The sequence below is a fragment of the Haliotis rubra genome, unplaced genomic scaffold (assembly GCF_003918875.1).
Source record: "Haliotis rubra isolate DU_JTF1 unplaced genomic scaffold, ASM391887v1 Scf445, whole genome shotgun sequence".
In the NCBI taxonomy this organism is placed as follows: Eukaryota; Metazoa; Mollusca; class Gastropoda; order Lepetellida; family Haliotidae; genus Haliotis; species Haliotis rubra.
In genome coordinates this window covers 210,923-225,507 of record NW_025767130.1, presented here as the reverse complement: position 1 = coordinate 225,507, position 14,585 = coordinate 210,923, and the positions used below count along the sequence as shown (strand labels likewise).

Here is a 14,585-nt window from a genome sequence, read left to right as displayed (position 1 = left end):
TCACTGTGTCTAATGGGTTGATGGGAGTAGTGAGCTGGCTGTATCAACTGTGTCTAATGGCGTTGATGGGAGTAGTGTGAGCCATTGCATCACTGTGTCTGATGGTGTTGATGTGAGTAGTGTGAGCTGGCTGTATCACTGTGTCTAATGGCTGATGGGAGTAGTGTGAGCCGGCTGTATCACTGTGTCTGATGGCTGTTGATGTGAGTAGTGTGGAGCCTGTATTGCATCACTGTGTCTAATGGTTGATGTGAGTAGTGTGAGCCGGCTGTATCACCGTGTCTAATGATGCTTGATGGTGAGTAGTGTGAGCTGGCTGTATCACTGTGTCTCAATGGCTGGATGTGAGTAGAGAGTGGTTGCATCACCGTGTCTAATGGTGTAGTGATGTGAGTAGTGGAAGCTGGCCATTGCAATCACCGTGTCCAATGGCCGACGATGTAGTGAGCCGGCTGCATCACCGTGTCTAATGGCGTTGATGGAGTAGTGTGAGTTCGGCTGCATCACCGTGTCTAATGGCTGATGAGTAGTATTGAGCTGGCTGCATCACCGTGTCCTGATGGCGCCTGACGGGTAGTGTGAGCTGGTTGCATCCACCGTGTCTAATGGCGCTTGATGGGAGTAGTGTGAGATTGGCTGTAATCACCGTGTCTAATGGCTTGATGCGAGTAGTGCGAGCTGGCTGTATCACCGTAAGGTCTGATGGTGTTGATGTGAGTAGTGTGAGCCATTGGCTGTCGATCAATGTGTCCACGCGTGATGGGAGTAGTGTGAGCTGGCTGTATCACCGTGTCTAATGCATGCTGATGGGGAGTAGTGTGAGCTTGGCTGTATCACCGTATGTCTAATGGCGCTGATGTGAGTAGTGAGCCGGCTGTGAATCACCGTGTCCAACGGTGGTGTCGATGGTCAGTACCGTGTGAGCTGGCTGCATCACCGTGTCTAATGCGTTTGATGGGAGTAGTGTGAGCCATTGCATCACCGTGTCCAATGCGTTGATGTGAGTAGTGTGAGCTGGCTGCATCACTGTGTCTAATGGCTTTGATGTGAGAAGAGTGAGCTTTCGTGTAATCACTCGTGTCTGATGGTGCCGATGGGAGATGAGTGTGAGCTGGCTGTACACCGTCTGATGGTGTTGATGTGAGTAGCGAGCCGGCTGCATCACCGTGTCTAACGAAGCTGATGGAGTAGTGTGAGCTATTGTATCACTGTGTCTAATGGCGCTTGATGGGAGTAGTGTGAGCTGGCTGCATCACCGTGTCTAATAAAGTTGATGTGAGTAGTGTGCTGGCTGCATCAATGAGTCTAATGGTGTTGATGTGAGTAGTGTGAGCTCGGCTGCATCACTGCGTCCAATGGCTGATGTGGAGCAGTGTGAGCTGGCTGCATCACTGTGTCTAATACGCATGCTGGATAGGGAGTAGTGTGAGCTGGCTGTAACACCGTGTCTAATGGCTGCTGATGTGAGTAGTGTGAGCTGGCCGCATCACTGTGCCAATGATGGGAGTAGTGAGCCGGCTGCATCACCGTGTCTAATGGCGCTGATGGGAGTAGTGCGCGCTGGCCGTATCACCGTGTCTAATGGTGTTGCTGATGAAGCAGTGAGCTGGCTGTATCACCGTAGTCTGATGGTGCTGATGAGTAGTGTGAGCTGGCTGTATCACCGTGTCTAATGGCGCTGATGGGGAGCAGTGAGCTGGCTGCATCACCGTGTCCAATGGCGCTGATGTGAGTAGTGTGAGCTGGCTGTATCACCGTGTCTGATGGTGTTGATGGAGTAGTGTGAGCTGGCTGCATCACCGTGTCCTAATGGCGTCGATGGGAGTAGTGTGAGCTGGCTGTATCACCGTGTCTAATGGCTGCTGATGGGAGTAGTGTGAGCCGGCTGTATCACCGTGTCTAATGCATGCTGATGTGAGTAGTGTGAGCTGGCTGTATCACTGTGTCCAATGGCGTTGATGTGAGTAGTGTGAGCTGGCTGTATCACTGTGTCTGATGGTGCCGATGGGAGTAGTGTGAGCTTGCTGTATCACTGTGTCTGATGGTGTTGATGTGAGTAGTGTGAGCTGGCTGTATCACTGTGTCTAATGGCGTTGATGTGAGTAGTGTGAGCTGGCTGTATCACCGTGTCTAATGGTTGATGGGAGTAGTGAGCTGGCTGTATCACTGTGTCTAATGGCGTTGATGTGAGTAGTGTGAGCTGGCTGTATCACTGTGTCTAATGGTGTTGATGTGAGTAGTGTGAGCTGGCTGTATCACTGTGTCTAATGGCGTTGATGTGAGTAGTGTGAGCTGGCTGTATCACTGTGTCTAATGGCGTTGATGGGAGTAGTGTGAGCTGGCTGTATCACTGTGTCTAATGGTTGATGTGAGTAGTGTGAGCTGGCTGCATCACTGTGTCTGATGGGAGTAGTGTGAGCTGGCTGTATCACTGTGTCTAATGGCGTTGATGGGAGTAGTGTGAGCTGGCTGTATCACTGTGTCTAATGGCGTTGATGTGAGTAGTGTGAGCTGGCTGTATCATTGTGTCTGATGGTGTTGATGTGAGTAGTGTGAGCTGGCTGTATCACTGTGTCTAATGGCGTTGATGGGAGTAGTGTGAGCTGGCTGTATCACTGTCTAATGCGCTGATGTGAGTAGTGTGAGCTGGCTGTATCACTGTGTCTGATGGTGTTGATGTGAGTAGTGTGAGCTGGCTGTATCACTGTGTCTAATGGTGTCGATGGGAGTAGTGTGAGCTGGCTGTATCACTGTGTCTAATGGCGTTGATGGGAGTAGTGTGAGCTGGCTGTATCACTGTGTCTAATGGCGTTGATGTGAGTAGTGTGAGCTGGCTGTATCACTGTGTCTGATGGCGTTGATGTGAGTAGTGTGAGCTGGCTGTATCACTGTGTCTGATGGTGCCGATGGGAGTAGTGTGAGCTGGCTGTATCACTGTGTCTAATGGCGTTGATGGGAGTAGTGTGAGCTGGCTGTATCACTGTGTCTGATGGTGTTGATGTGAGTAGTGTGAGCTGGCTGTATCACTGTGTCTAATGGCGTTGATGGGAGTAGTGTGAGCTGGCTGTATCACTGTGTCTGATGGCGTTGATGTGAGTAGTGTGAGCTGGCTGTATCACTGTGTCTGATGGTGTTGATGTGAGTAGTGTGAGCTGGCTGTATCACTGTGTCTAATGGCGTTGATGGGAGTAGTGTGAGCTGGCTGTATCACTGTGTCTAATGGCGTTGATGTGAGTAGTGTGAGCTGGCTGTATCACTGTGTCTGATGGTGTTGATGGGAGTAGTGTGAGCTGGCTGTATCACTGTGTCTAATGGTGTCGATGGGAGTAGTGTGAGCTGGCTGTATCACTGTGTCTGATGGTGTTGATGGGAGTAGTGTGAGCTGGCTGTATCACTGTGTCTAATGGCGTTGATGGGAGTAGTGTGAGCTGGCTGTATCACTGTGTCTGATGGCGTTGATGTGAGTAGTGTGAGCTGGCTGTATCACTGTGTCTAATGGCGTTGATGTGAGTAGTGTGAGCTGGCTGTATCACTGTGTCTGATGGTGTTGATGGGAGTAGTGTGAGCTGGCTGTATCACTGTGTCTAATGGCGTTGATGTGAGTAGTGTGCCGATAGTTCATAATGCTGCAGCCCGTGGTCCAGACTATTACAGGCTGCAGCTATATGTTTGCAACATTGGTGACTGCTGAGTGAAACAGTCCTCTTCTTGTTTGTATGGATCTGCATTTGTGTCTGCATACAGTGTGTATAAGTGACAGACATCACTCCAGCATAATCATGGCGGAACCACCGGGTCATGTTTACATACTTTATTGTCAGCATTTCCAGTATGTCTGTAAGGATGATGTCATACGTGTCCTCCCTCAAGTGTTAGAGTGCCACTGTATCTTCAGTTGAAGGATGATGTCATATGTGTCCTCCCTCAAGTGTTGGAGTGCCACTGTATCTTCAGTTGAATGATGATGTGATGTTGTTGTTCCTAGGACTATGATGATGACTTCGAGCCAGATGATGATGACGGTGATGATGAAAGACCTCAGCAGGTAAAGCAAATATTTTGGTTTCTGTTACCAGGTAATGTTATTTATGTTGATCTTGTTTCTACGTTTACCATATTGGTGCATCACTACCTGATGAACTTAACGACACTTTAGTAACTGTGATACTGTTCATTTGGATTGATAGCAAGTTGTTATAAGTGAGTTGGGCTAACGATGCTTGTAACAGCTGTGATATGGCTGGAATATTGCTAGAAATGGCGTAAAACCACTGTGTCATCTTGATTTCGGAGAAAAGCCTGTAGTGAAGTTGTTTACCACACATGTAGACACACACTGATGATGTATCAGGTAGAAGTTGTGATGACTCTAAATCCTTGAACAACTGCCATATTTGATTTTTTTTAATAAGGACCTTAGGCTAGGAATAGTGTTTTTCATACACATATTTCAGAATTCTTTTGTCTTGTGATATTCAACCTGGGGTTTGTTCAAGGTAGGCGTTTATACTTATGGTGTGGCAGAGATAGGCAATAACTGAAGGATTTTTAACATGTCAAATGTGGACATGCAATTGACATGTGTCAGTTTTGTCTCTCAGTATAGACCCCATGCTATGAGAAAGATGTACAGGAAGGTGAGACTCGGCTGTGTGTGGCTGTTGTCTGTAGCAATATGTGGGACTGGGGACTGGAGGTGTCAGTTGTTTTAGGGTGCGGGATTTTCTAACTCATTTGGTATTTGTGACATTTCCAGTGATTTATTTTAATGTAATTTGTCTTGATTGTGCATACATGTTGTGTGGAAAGATTACTGGTTAGCGGGACTAATGTTGAATGTGGCATAAACAAACAAGCAAATCTATCACCAAGATGATCATTTTCATCTCAGGATGAACCAGCAGAAGCAGAGTCGACACTGGGGCACATTCGTCAGATTATTGTAATTATTGCCTGTGTGGCTGTTCTGTGTTTCCACAGATTTATGTTTAACCAAGTCATCTGTGTGATGTTTTCACAATGTTGGACTGCACATTACAATTGTATCGTTCTTAATCCAGTTTTCAGTATAAATATTGTCTCATGTATTGTTTGATATTAACATGTATCACTGACACACGCCGAAGACCCGGGTTCGAATCCCCACATGGGTACAATGAGTGAAGCCCATTTCTGGTGTCCCCCGCCGTGATATTGCTGGAATATTGCTAAAAGCGGCGTAAAACCAAACTCAGTCAGTCAGTCAGTGTATCACTGACACCTAAATATCTATTTAATATATGTCATATTTGGGCAAACTTCACTTGTGGGGATTCTACATCAATTCTTCCATGATTGGGATTCTGTATCTGTCCTACCCTGATGGGATTCTGCATCAGTCCCAACTTGATGGGATTCTGCATCAGTCCCAACTTGATGGGATTCTGCATCAGTCCCACCCTGATGGGATTCTGCATCAGTCCCACCTTGATGGGATTCTGCATCAGTCCCACTTTGATGGGATTCTGCACCAGTCCCACCTTGATGGGATTCTGCATCAGTCCCACCTTGATGGGATTCTGCATCAGTCCCACCTTGATGGGATTCTGCATCAGTCCCACCTTGATGGGATTCTGCATCAGTCCCACCTTGATGGGATTCTGCATCAGTCCCACCTTGATGGGATTCTGCATCAGTCCCACCTTGATGGGATTCTGCATCAGTCCCAACTTGATGGAATTCTGCATCAGTCCCACCTCCTTGGGATTCTGCATCAGTGTCACCTCCTTGGGATTCTGCATCAGCACCTGTGATTATCCATCTGTCACACCCTGAAAGAATTCAACATCAGTCCTGCCCTTGAGATTCTATGGTAGATGATATGCTGGTTCCAGGAGGCGAACTGATGGATCAGATGTGGAGACTTTGTGACAAGGTTGCCAGCATGTCATCATACCCTGAGAGTGTGGATGTTGCTGACAATATCAGTCAGTTTGATCTGCATCAAACAACACTCACTGCCTAAATGCCTCTCAAAGAAGTTTCTTGAGCTATGTTCTATGTACATATATCTACCTAGTTGATATTGTAAAGAAGAAATAGTAACACATAATACTGTTAGACGGAGGTTTTGTTAGGTCAGATTGTGTTAAACAAAGGCTGTTCGTATTGTATGTGTAAGCTTCCAATGTGACATCTTCATAATGGCGTGCTCTTAAGTTCATCACGGACACCAGTTTGAAAATGTTTTCTTGTATTCCCAAACAAAATTAAGTCACACATGCTATGGAAACATGAGTTGGTCTAGAAGTCGGCATGTTTGTAGTCAAGGAATGATCTTGATGAAACGTCCCACCTAGCCACCAAATTTCAACAACTGTGTTATGTTCCCTGCCAGCTGTTTTCAGAGGTAGTCCGATGTTGTTGTACAGTGTGGTGATGTGTGTGTGTTTGTCTGTTTAGCCGGGCAGTGAGATGGATCAGCTGCTGAAGGCCATGGACGAGGAAAACACACGGCTTGCTAATGGTTCTAGACACAGTAGTCGGTCAGACTCGGTAAGTATGGCACCAGCTTGTAGTCTTGCCTTTAACCTTGCCATGGGACCAAGAAGGACCAGTTATTGTTCATAAGCAGGGTTCTTTGTAAAGTAAATGTTCAGCATAAGTTTCATTGATTTACTTCTGGCTTGAATTCTTTCAAATGCTGCCCCTCCATGCAGATCTATGTCGTTAGATGTTCATAGTTGCTGCTGGTCACTGTGTACACGTGAACCTCAGACAAGTGACATGGCTACAGATCTCCCGCTGACTCACTGATTCCTTGTATGGCAGAGAGTGGAGAAGTTGATGACCAAAATTCATAAGTTTTGTTGCAGCTTTTTTAGAATGAATGTTTGTCTTAAGAGTTGAGCACAGTGCATGTTTATAACAACATGAGTAGAAAGTACAAATGTATTTGTGTTCTCTGCTCAGGTTGACACACACAAGGGAACAGTAGTTGTGTACAGTTGTACATACTTGCTAAATGGGTTGACTAGAATCAGGTGATAAGGCTCCATGTGTTCATGGTATCCTGGACTTACATGCTAGCTGTGGTGAAATAGGTCAACTACTGAGGCAGGAAACAAACTGCCCATAGTGATAATAGAGCCGTGTTCTGGGACTTATAGAACTTTATGAACTCAACGGATGTGTGCGCTATTGTGAGTTGTCGAGTAGTAAAGAGATGACAGCGTAACAGTATGACATTAGGACCAGCAAATGAGATGTCTGTTTCTATGATAAATACTGATACTGTGTCTTCTCTCTGTGTCAGACTGATGCGTCCGAGGACCGGTACAAGGAACCAGCACCTAAAGTTAACCGGGGACGAACGTTTATTGACTTCGTGTCGGCCAAGCAGGTGGCCCTGAACTCCACGACCGCAAGTCGCACCAGGAAGAGAGGCACAGACCTTCAGAAGATGATTGAGTTGGATGTTGCTCGATACGATATGTTTGACCTGCCCCCTGTCAGGGAATATGAGATGTACATACGCAGCTTTGGTCGCTCCAACACTAAACAGGTAGGCCATATTACCAACATAACATACAGGATTATGGGTAAAAGTTAAGGTATATACACTGGGACTTAACGCTATGATCTTAGCGCAAGTCCTTGTTCAGGTATGGGAGTTAACGATCACCTTATACCCTGTAGTTTATCCTTGTGTGTCTGATGTGTACATTTGTTGTGTCAACCTGTGGTGATGGCCATGCTTCTGTCATTCAGGCCTACATTCAGACCAACGAGGACAACATCGACAGAGACATCCAGACAGATGATATTGACACCAAAGAAAAATGGACACAGCATCCCTCGGAAGACTTGCTGGGTGTTGGAGGTTGGCAATTTTGTTCCCTTGCACAATTATCATTGTGGTTTTGTGGACACTAGTTCCTGATGCTGCATGGGAAGGCTCTGACATGAATTCTGAGCTGGAATAGGTTTGCAGTGATCTTATGTGTCACTCTACTCTGTTGTCCGAGAATGTTGTTTATCATATATATACTTGTTTATCTGTGTTGATTATTTACGAGTCACCTTAATAGAGATCTGCAGGGTAAACATCTCAGAATCAGTGATTTTAACATTCTTTTTCAGAAGTCCTCCTTGGGGTACATATAAGCATGAAAATGTCCATTTTAAATCCTACGACAGTTGTAACTATATTTTTCAATGAAATATTTACAAAGCAAAAAACTTGTTTTGTCTTGTGAGACCACCTCTACAGGGCCCCACCGGACCCCCTACAGCCAAGAGCAGGTAACTCTTGCCGTCTACCTCGTACCTCACTTTTCATGCTGTCGTTCTGTTGAATAGACGTGCGTGGTGTTCGTTTCGAGTTTGCTCTCCTACCGATACGATGAGTGTAAAAGAGTCTCAATCTGTATGTATGGTTCCTCTCTTTACGCATGGGCGTTAGATGGACTTCATATGTTGATATTCTCATTCATCTTTTGTTGTAACTTTGCTGTGGGTTCTCTGTTTTCCAGCCTTGTGGCAGGCAAAATGGTGGACCACGCGATCATGTTTTCCTTGCTACATGTTCTTGGTAGCTTGTAGTAGGGAGTTCATATATTATATTCGCATATTATATGGTAGGCTTGCCTAAATTCTCTCTCTTTTCAGCGAATTTTTGTTAAGTCGTTGTTGAGTAATTTTGATAGTGTGTTCGTTTCGTATCACTCAACTTGACTCACTAGTACACGCAGGTGTGGCTAGCCTTTTTTCTGCTTTGCATTGTATGTTTAGTATTTAAATGGCTGTAGCTTGTAGCATTTAAATATGGCCCGTGCGTTTTATTTATTGCTATTTACTTGTGTTTATATGTTTGCTGCTTCACAGTTCCTGCTAGTAACACTGGTGTGGTGCTGTTTGTTGCAGTTAAAGCCCTGTGCGTTGTGCCGTGCACACTACCGCCACAGGATGGTCATAAAGTGTGCCTCCGGTGTTTAGCTGAGGATGCTCATGACGATCAAGGATGTTCATAATAAGAGCCCTTGCGTCAATATTCCTGTTACGTTATGTTGTGTTATGTTACACATATACACATTTCATACATTTACACACAACGTGGCTCATAGTGGCCGAGGTTGTGTTCTTTGCCTGGGTTTCTGCGCCACACGCGCATTCTTTCAGGCACGCAGATTTGATGTTTTTCACTAATCTGCTTCAGGGGGTGGGGATAATTTTTGATGAAAGGTTTCTAAGGAAATCTCTTATTGTCCCCCCGCCTAGTCCTCCCCCACAAACAATGTTGCTACACTAACGATTGATTTCTTACTTATAGCAGCAGCGGAGATCGTCGGTGCACGCTCTTATCTCAGACGTGGTTTCCAGACTCCGAGAGGAGTTTGGTACCCGGTCTACGGGTAGAGATTACACCGGCGCATCATTTGGGGGAGATCCCGGGGATGATCGGACCCGAGCTTCGGCTCTGGGGACGCTCTGAACCTGGGGACTAGCACCGACCCGGGCTTTGGCCCCAGGTCTCGGCCTGATGTCTATCGACGCCCAGGCCAGGAGGCTGTTGAGTGTGACGGAGCTACCGAGCTGGCAATCACCCCGACGCTCCGAGGTCTACCCGTGTACACCAGGGGAACCCTGCATTGCCAGGCTACACCCATACACTCATTCTGTCTGATACGTTCAGCATGAAAATTGAGGTATGAGGTAGACGGCGAGAGTTACCTGCTCTTGGCTGTAGGGGGTCCATTGGGGCCCTGTAGGGGTGGTCTCACAAGACAAAACAAGTTTTTTGTTTTGTAAATAATTTACTGAAAAATATAGTTACAACTGTCGTAGGATTTAAAATGGACATTTTCATGCTTATATGTACCCCAAGGAGGACTTTCTTCAAAGAATTCATAACCTCTACAGGTTTGTATAAATTGTTCACATGTATTTGACTTGTTTCCTGAGTGTAGGCAAAATGTATATCAATTTCCCATCTCCTAGGTGATGGTATTGATCCAGAAGCAGCAAATGATAATCAAATTATCAGTCGTCACGGAGACACAGTGAAACTGGCCAAGTTTGTGGAGAAGATTGGACAGGTATTGTGATCAGTGGCTTTGCCATTATTACACCAATCCCGACAGCTTCATTGTTTGAAAGTCACACCTCAGCACATTCTTTTGTTACATTCCTGATACATAGGGCGCTGTCTGACACTGGAGAGTCAGTCCTGGATAGCTACAGTTAATGTTAAACTATGTTTCCATGTCTGATTGTTGCCCTTTTAGCAGAACTATTCTCATGGGTTCACCAATGTGGTCAATCCCAGTTTACACTTAATTACTTCAGGTTTCCTTCCCCACTGACATATGTGTGGATGTATATGATATATGATGAGGTTGTCCAGTATATTGAGTGTGTCTGCAGACTGGGGGTTCTGTATGATGAAGTTGTCCAGTATATTGAGTGTGTGTCTGCAGACTGTGGGGTTCTGTATGAGTAGGTTGTCCAGTATATTGAGTGTGTCTACAGACTGTGGGGTTCTGTATGAGGAGGATGTCCAGTATATTGAGTGTGTGTCTGCACACTGTGGGGTTTTGTATGAGAAGGTTGTCCAGTATATTGAGTGTGTGTCTGCAGACTGGGGGTTTCTGTATGAGGAGGTTGTCCAGTATAATGAGTGTGTCTGCAGACTGTGGGGTCCTGTATGATGAGGTTGTCCAGTATATTGAGTGTGTGTCTGCAGACTGTGGGGTTCTGTATGAGGTTGTCCAGTATATTAAGAGTGTTTGTGTGTGCAGACTGGGGTTCTGTATGTGGTTGTCCAGTATATTGTGTTTGTGTCTGCAGACTGTGGGGTTCTGTATGAGGAGGTTGTCCAGTATATTGAGTGTGTGTCTGCAGACTGTATGATGAGGTTGTCCAGTATATTGAGTGTGTGTCTGCAGACTGTGGGGTTCTGTATGAGGAGGTTGTCCAGTATATTGAGTGTGTCTGCAGACTGTGGGGTTCTGTATGAGGAGGTTGTCCAGTATATTGAGTGTGTGTCTGCACACTGTGGGGTTCTGTATGAGGAGGTTGTCCAGTAATGAAGAGGTTGTTTTATTGAGGTTGTCAAGTATATTGAGTATTGGAGACAATTGAGTTCTGTATGAGTAGGTTGTCCTGTATATTAGTTGTCCTGTGGGGTTCTGTATTGAGTGTGTTGTCAGTGTGTCTGCAATTGGGTTCTGTGTGAGGAGGTTGTCCAGTATAGTTGAGTGAGTCTGCTGACTGTAGGTTGTTCTATATGAGGAGTGTGTGTCCAGTATTTTGTCCTGTATGATGAGGTTGTCCAGTATATTGAGTGTGTCTGCAGACTGTGAGTTCTGTATGAAGAGGTTGTCCAGTATATTGAGTAATGTGTTGTCCAGTATAGAGTGTGTGCAGACAATGGAGTTATGTATGAGGAGGTTGTCCATTATATTGAGTGTGTCTGCAGAGTGTGGGGTCCTTTATGAGGAGGTTGTCCAGTATATTGAGTGTGTGCAGACAATTGGGTCCTGTATGAGTAGGTTGTCCTGTATATTGAGTTAGTCTGCAGACTGTGGGGTTCTGTATGAGGAGGTTGTCCAGTATATTGAGTGTGTGTCTGCAGACTGTGGGGTTCCTGCTCGATGAGGAGAGAGACGGTGGAGACAGACACAACCTTGACAACACAAAGTCCAACGTGGGGTTCAGTGACGGCTTCACACAACTAGGTGAACTCAAGTTTATGGAAGGTTGGTGAATGTCCTTTCTTGAAGCAAGACATACTGTCACCGAGGACATGAAGGCACATTGAGTTAGCTGTTGATTGACAAATGGACATATAAATTGTCATGTGTAAATTTCCATGTGCATGACTACCCATCTGATAGGACTATGATGCATTTGTGAATTGTGTTATATGTTGTAGTGATATCAGAAGATAAGACAGTAAGTAGTTAAATAAGCTGAATGGAGGCAAGAGGCAGTAGTTATAAGACAGCTAGCTACATTTACCTTGTTACCATGTGTTGCAGGACGCCATGTGACACAAGCCTGCTTCTGTCCCAACCAGCAACACATGCTTTTAACAGTATTCAGCAACCCTGCTGAGGTGAGGCTTCTTCTAGCTGCAGAACTGTAAAGTCAAGTCATTATGGTATGGTCTCATGTAACAACTGGTGTGTTGTAGCCGTCAATGAGTGTTGACGGAGAGTTGGACCTAGAGTGCTACAACTTGCTTCATGTTATTGTTAGTTGTCCTACAATGTTGACATCGTCATCCTCATGTAACAACTGGCGTGTGTTGTAGCCGTCAATGAGTGTTGACGGAGTGTTGGACCTAGAGTGCTACAACTTGCTTCATGTTATTGTTTGTTGTCCTACAATGTTGACATCGTCATCCTCATGTAACAACTGGCGTGTGTTGTAGCCGTCAATGAGTGTTGACGGAGTGTTGGACCTAGAGTGCTACAACTTGCTTCATGTTATTGTTTGTTGTCCTACAATGTTGACATCGTCATCATGTAACAACTGGCGTGTGTTGTAGCCGTCCCCCGACAACCCAGTAGACAGCCATGGACTCGCCTGTGTCTGGAACATCAACGATCTCACATATCCTCACAGGTGAGCTTATGTCTGAACAAATGTCCTTTTTTCATTTTCAAATTTCATTTGAATCGTATTCAGTCATAATATTTTGGAATGATTTACACCCCTGTCCATGTTCAGAAGACTAGTATTCCATTATGGTTCACTATATTCAATTAACAGCTCGTGAACACTTGTCAATATTGATGATTTACATCATTCAGAGATACAAAATTTTGAGACCAAGTATACACTATCACTCGTGTCTCCACGTTATGTACACAAGTATTTCCATGTATGAATATCATGCAGAACAAACAGTTAATGCACTGATAGTATACAGCATTCAAGACTATGCTGACTAATTTACATTGGTTAAGATATCCATCACTCAGTCGTACAGAATCTCTGATTGGTTGTTATGTCAGAACACACTAACATTGTAGCAGTCACTGGTACTTGCAGCCATACTGATATAACATGGAACTTGAAAACACCACATTGTGTTTGTGACAGCTGATTAGTGTCACAGCATACATTTGATTGTGTTGAGTGTTGGCCATATGTTTCACTTGTGTTAGGTTCATACAAAATATTGAAGTGAAGTTCCACATCAGAGAGTCTCCAAGATTGTGATGTTGCACTTTTTACCTAAACCTATTGTTTCCCCCTACTGATTACTGCAGAGCTTCGATAAGGGTTGCTATCTGTTATCACTGTGTCAGCTATGGTTTGCTGTAAGTCAGTCATACTGTAATGAGAGTGACCATCCTGCTCCAGTTCAATAAGGGTTGCCATCTGTTATGACTGTGTCAGCTATGGTTTGCTGTAAGTCAGTCATACTGTAATGAAAGTGACCATCCTGCTCCAGTTCAATAAGGGTTGACATCTGTTATCACTGTGTCAGCTATGGTTTGCTGTAAGTCAGTCATACTGTAATGAAAGTGACCATCCTGCTCCAGTTCAATAAGGGTTGCTATCTGTTATGACTGTGTCAGCTATGGTTTGCTGTAAGTCAGTTCAATAAGGGTTGCCATCTGTTATCACTGTGTCAGCTATTGTTTGCTGTAAGTCAGTCATACTGTAATGAAAGTGACCATCCTGCTCCAGTTCAATAAGGGTTGCTATCTGTTATCACTGTGTCAGCTATGGTTTGCTGTAAGTCAGTCATACTGTAATGAAAGTGACCATCCTGCTCCAGTTCAATAAGGGTTGCTATCTGTTATCACTGTGTCAGCTATGGTTTGCTGTAAGTCAGTCATACTGTAATGAAAGTGACCATCCTGCTCCAGTTCAATAAGGGTTGCTATCTGTTATCACTGTTGCTATGTGTCAGCTATGGTTTGCTGTAAGTCAGTCATACTGTAATGAAAGTGACCATCCTGCTCCAGTTCAATAAGGGTTGCTATCTGTTATCACTGTGTCAGCTATGGTTTGCTGTAAGTCAGTCATACTGTAATGAAAGTGACCATCCTGCTCCAGTTCAATAAGGGTTGCTATCTGTTATCACTGTGTCAGCTATGGTTTGCTGTAAGTCAGTCATACTGTAATGAAAGTGACCATCCTGCTCCAGTTCAATAAGGGTTGCTATCTGTTATCACTGTGTCAGCTATGGTTTGCTTTGCAGTAAGTCAGTCATACTGTAATGAAAGTGACCATCCTGCTCCAGTTCAATAAGGGTTAATATCTGTTATCATCCTGTGTCAGCTATGGTTTGCTGTAAGTCAGTCATACTGTAATGAAAGTGACCATCCTGCTCCAGTTCAATAAGGGTTGCTATCTGTTATCACTGTGTCAGCTATGGTTTGCTGTAAGTCAGTCATACTGTAATGAAAGTGACCATCCTGCTCCAGTTCAATAAGGGTTGCTATCTGTTATCACTGTGTCAGCTATGGTTTGCTGTAAGTCAGTCATACTGTAATGAAAGTGACCATCCTGCTCCAGTTCAATAAGGGTTGCTATCTGTTATCACTGTGTCAGCTATGGTTTGCTGTAAGTCAGTCATACTGTAA

The 14,585-nt window shown here is 44.8% G+C and overlaps 1 protein-coding gene across 4 annotated transcripts in view; it reads left to right on the top strand.

Moving 5' to 3' along the window:
• LOC124289626 (cytoplasmic dynein 2 intermediate chain 1-like) overlaps positions 1-14,585 on the top strand; it is a 61,688-nt gene that overhangs the window by 22,988 nt on the left and 24,115 nt on the right. For 3 of the 4 annotated variants that reach the window (XM_046726232.1, XM_046726230.1, XM_046726228.1), the window contains 9 exons: positions 3,986-4,045; positions 4,892-4,942; positions 6,442-6,534; positions 7,295-7,543; positions 7,750-7,861; positions 9,979-10,076; positions 11,615-11,738; positions 12,021-12,097; positions 12,533-12,609. In XM_046726232.1, coding sequence (XP_046582188.1) covers positions 3,986-4,045; positions 4,892-4,942; positions 6,442-6,534; positions 7,295-7,543; positions 7,750-7,861; positions 9,979-10,076; positions 11,615-11,738; positions 12,021-12,097; positions 12,533-12,609 — 941 coding nt within the window. The remainder of the gene's footprint in view (positions 1-3,985; positions 4,046-4,891; positions 4,943-6,441; positions 6,535-7,294; positions 7,544-7,749; positions 7,862-9,978; positions 10,077-11,614; positions 11,739-12,020; positions 12,098-12,532; positions 12,610-14,585) is intronic. The other variant, XM_046726229.1, reaches the window with a different exon arrangement.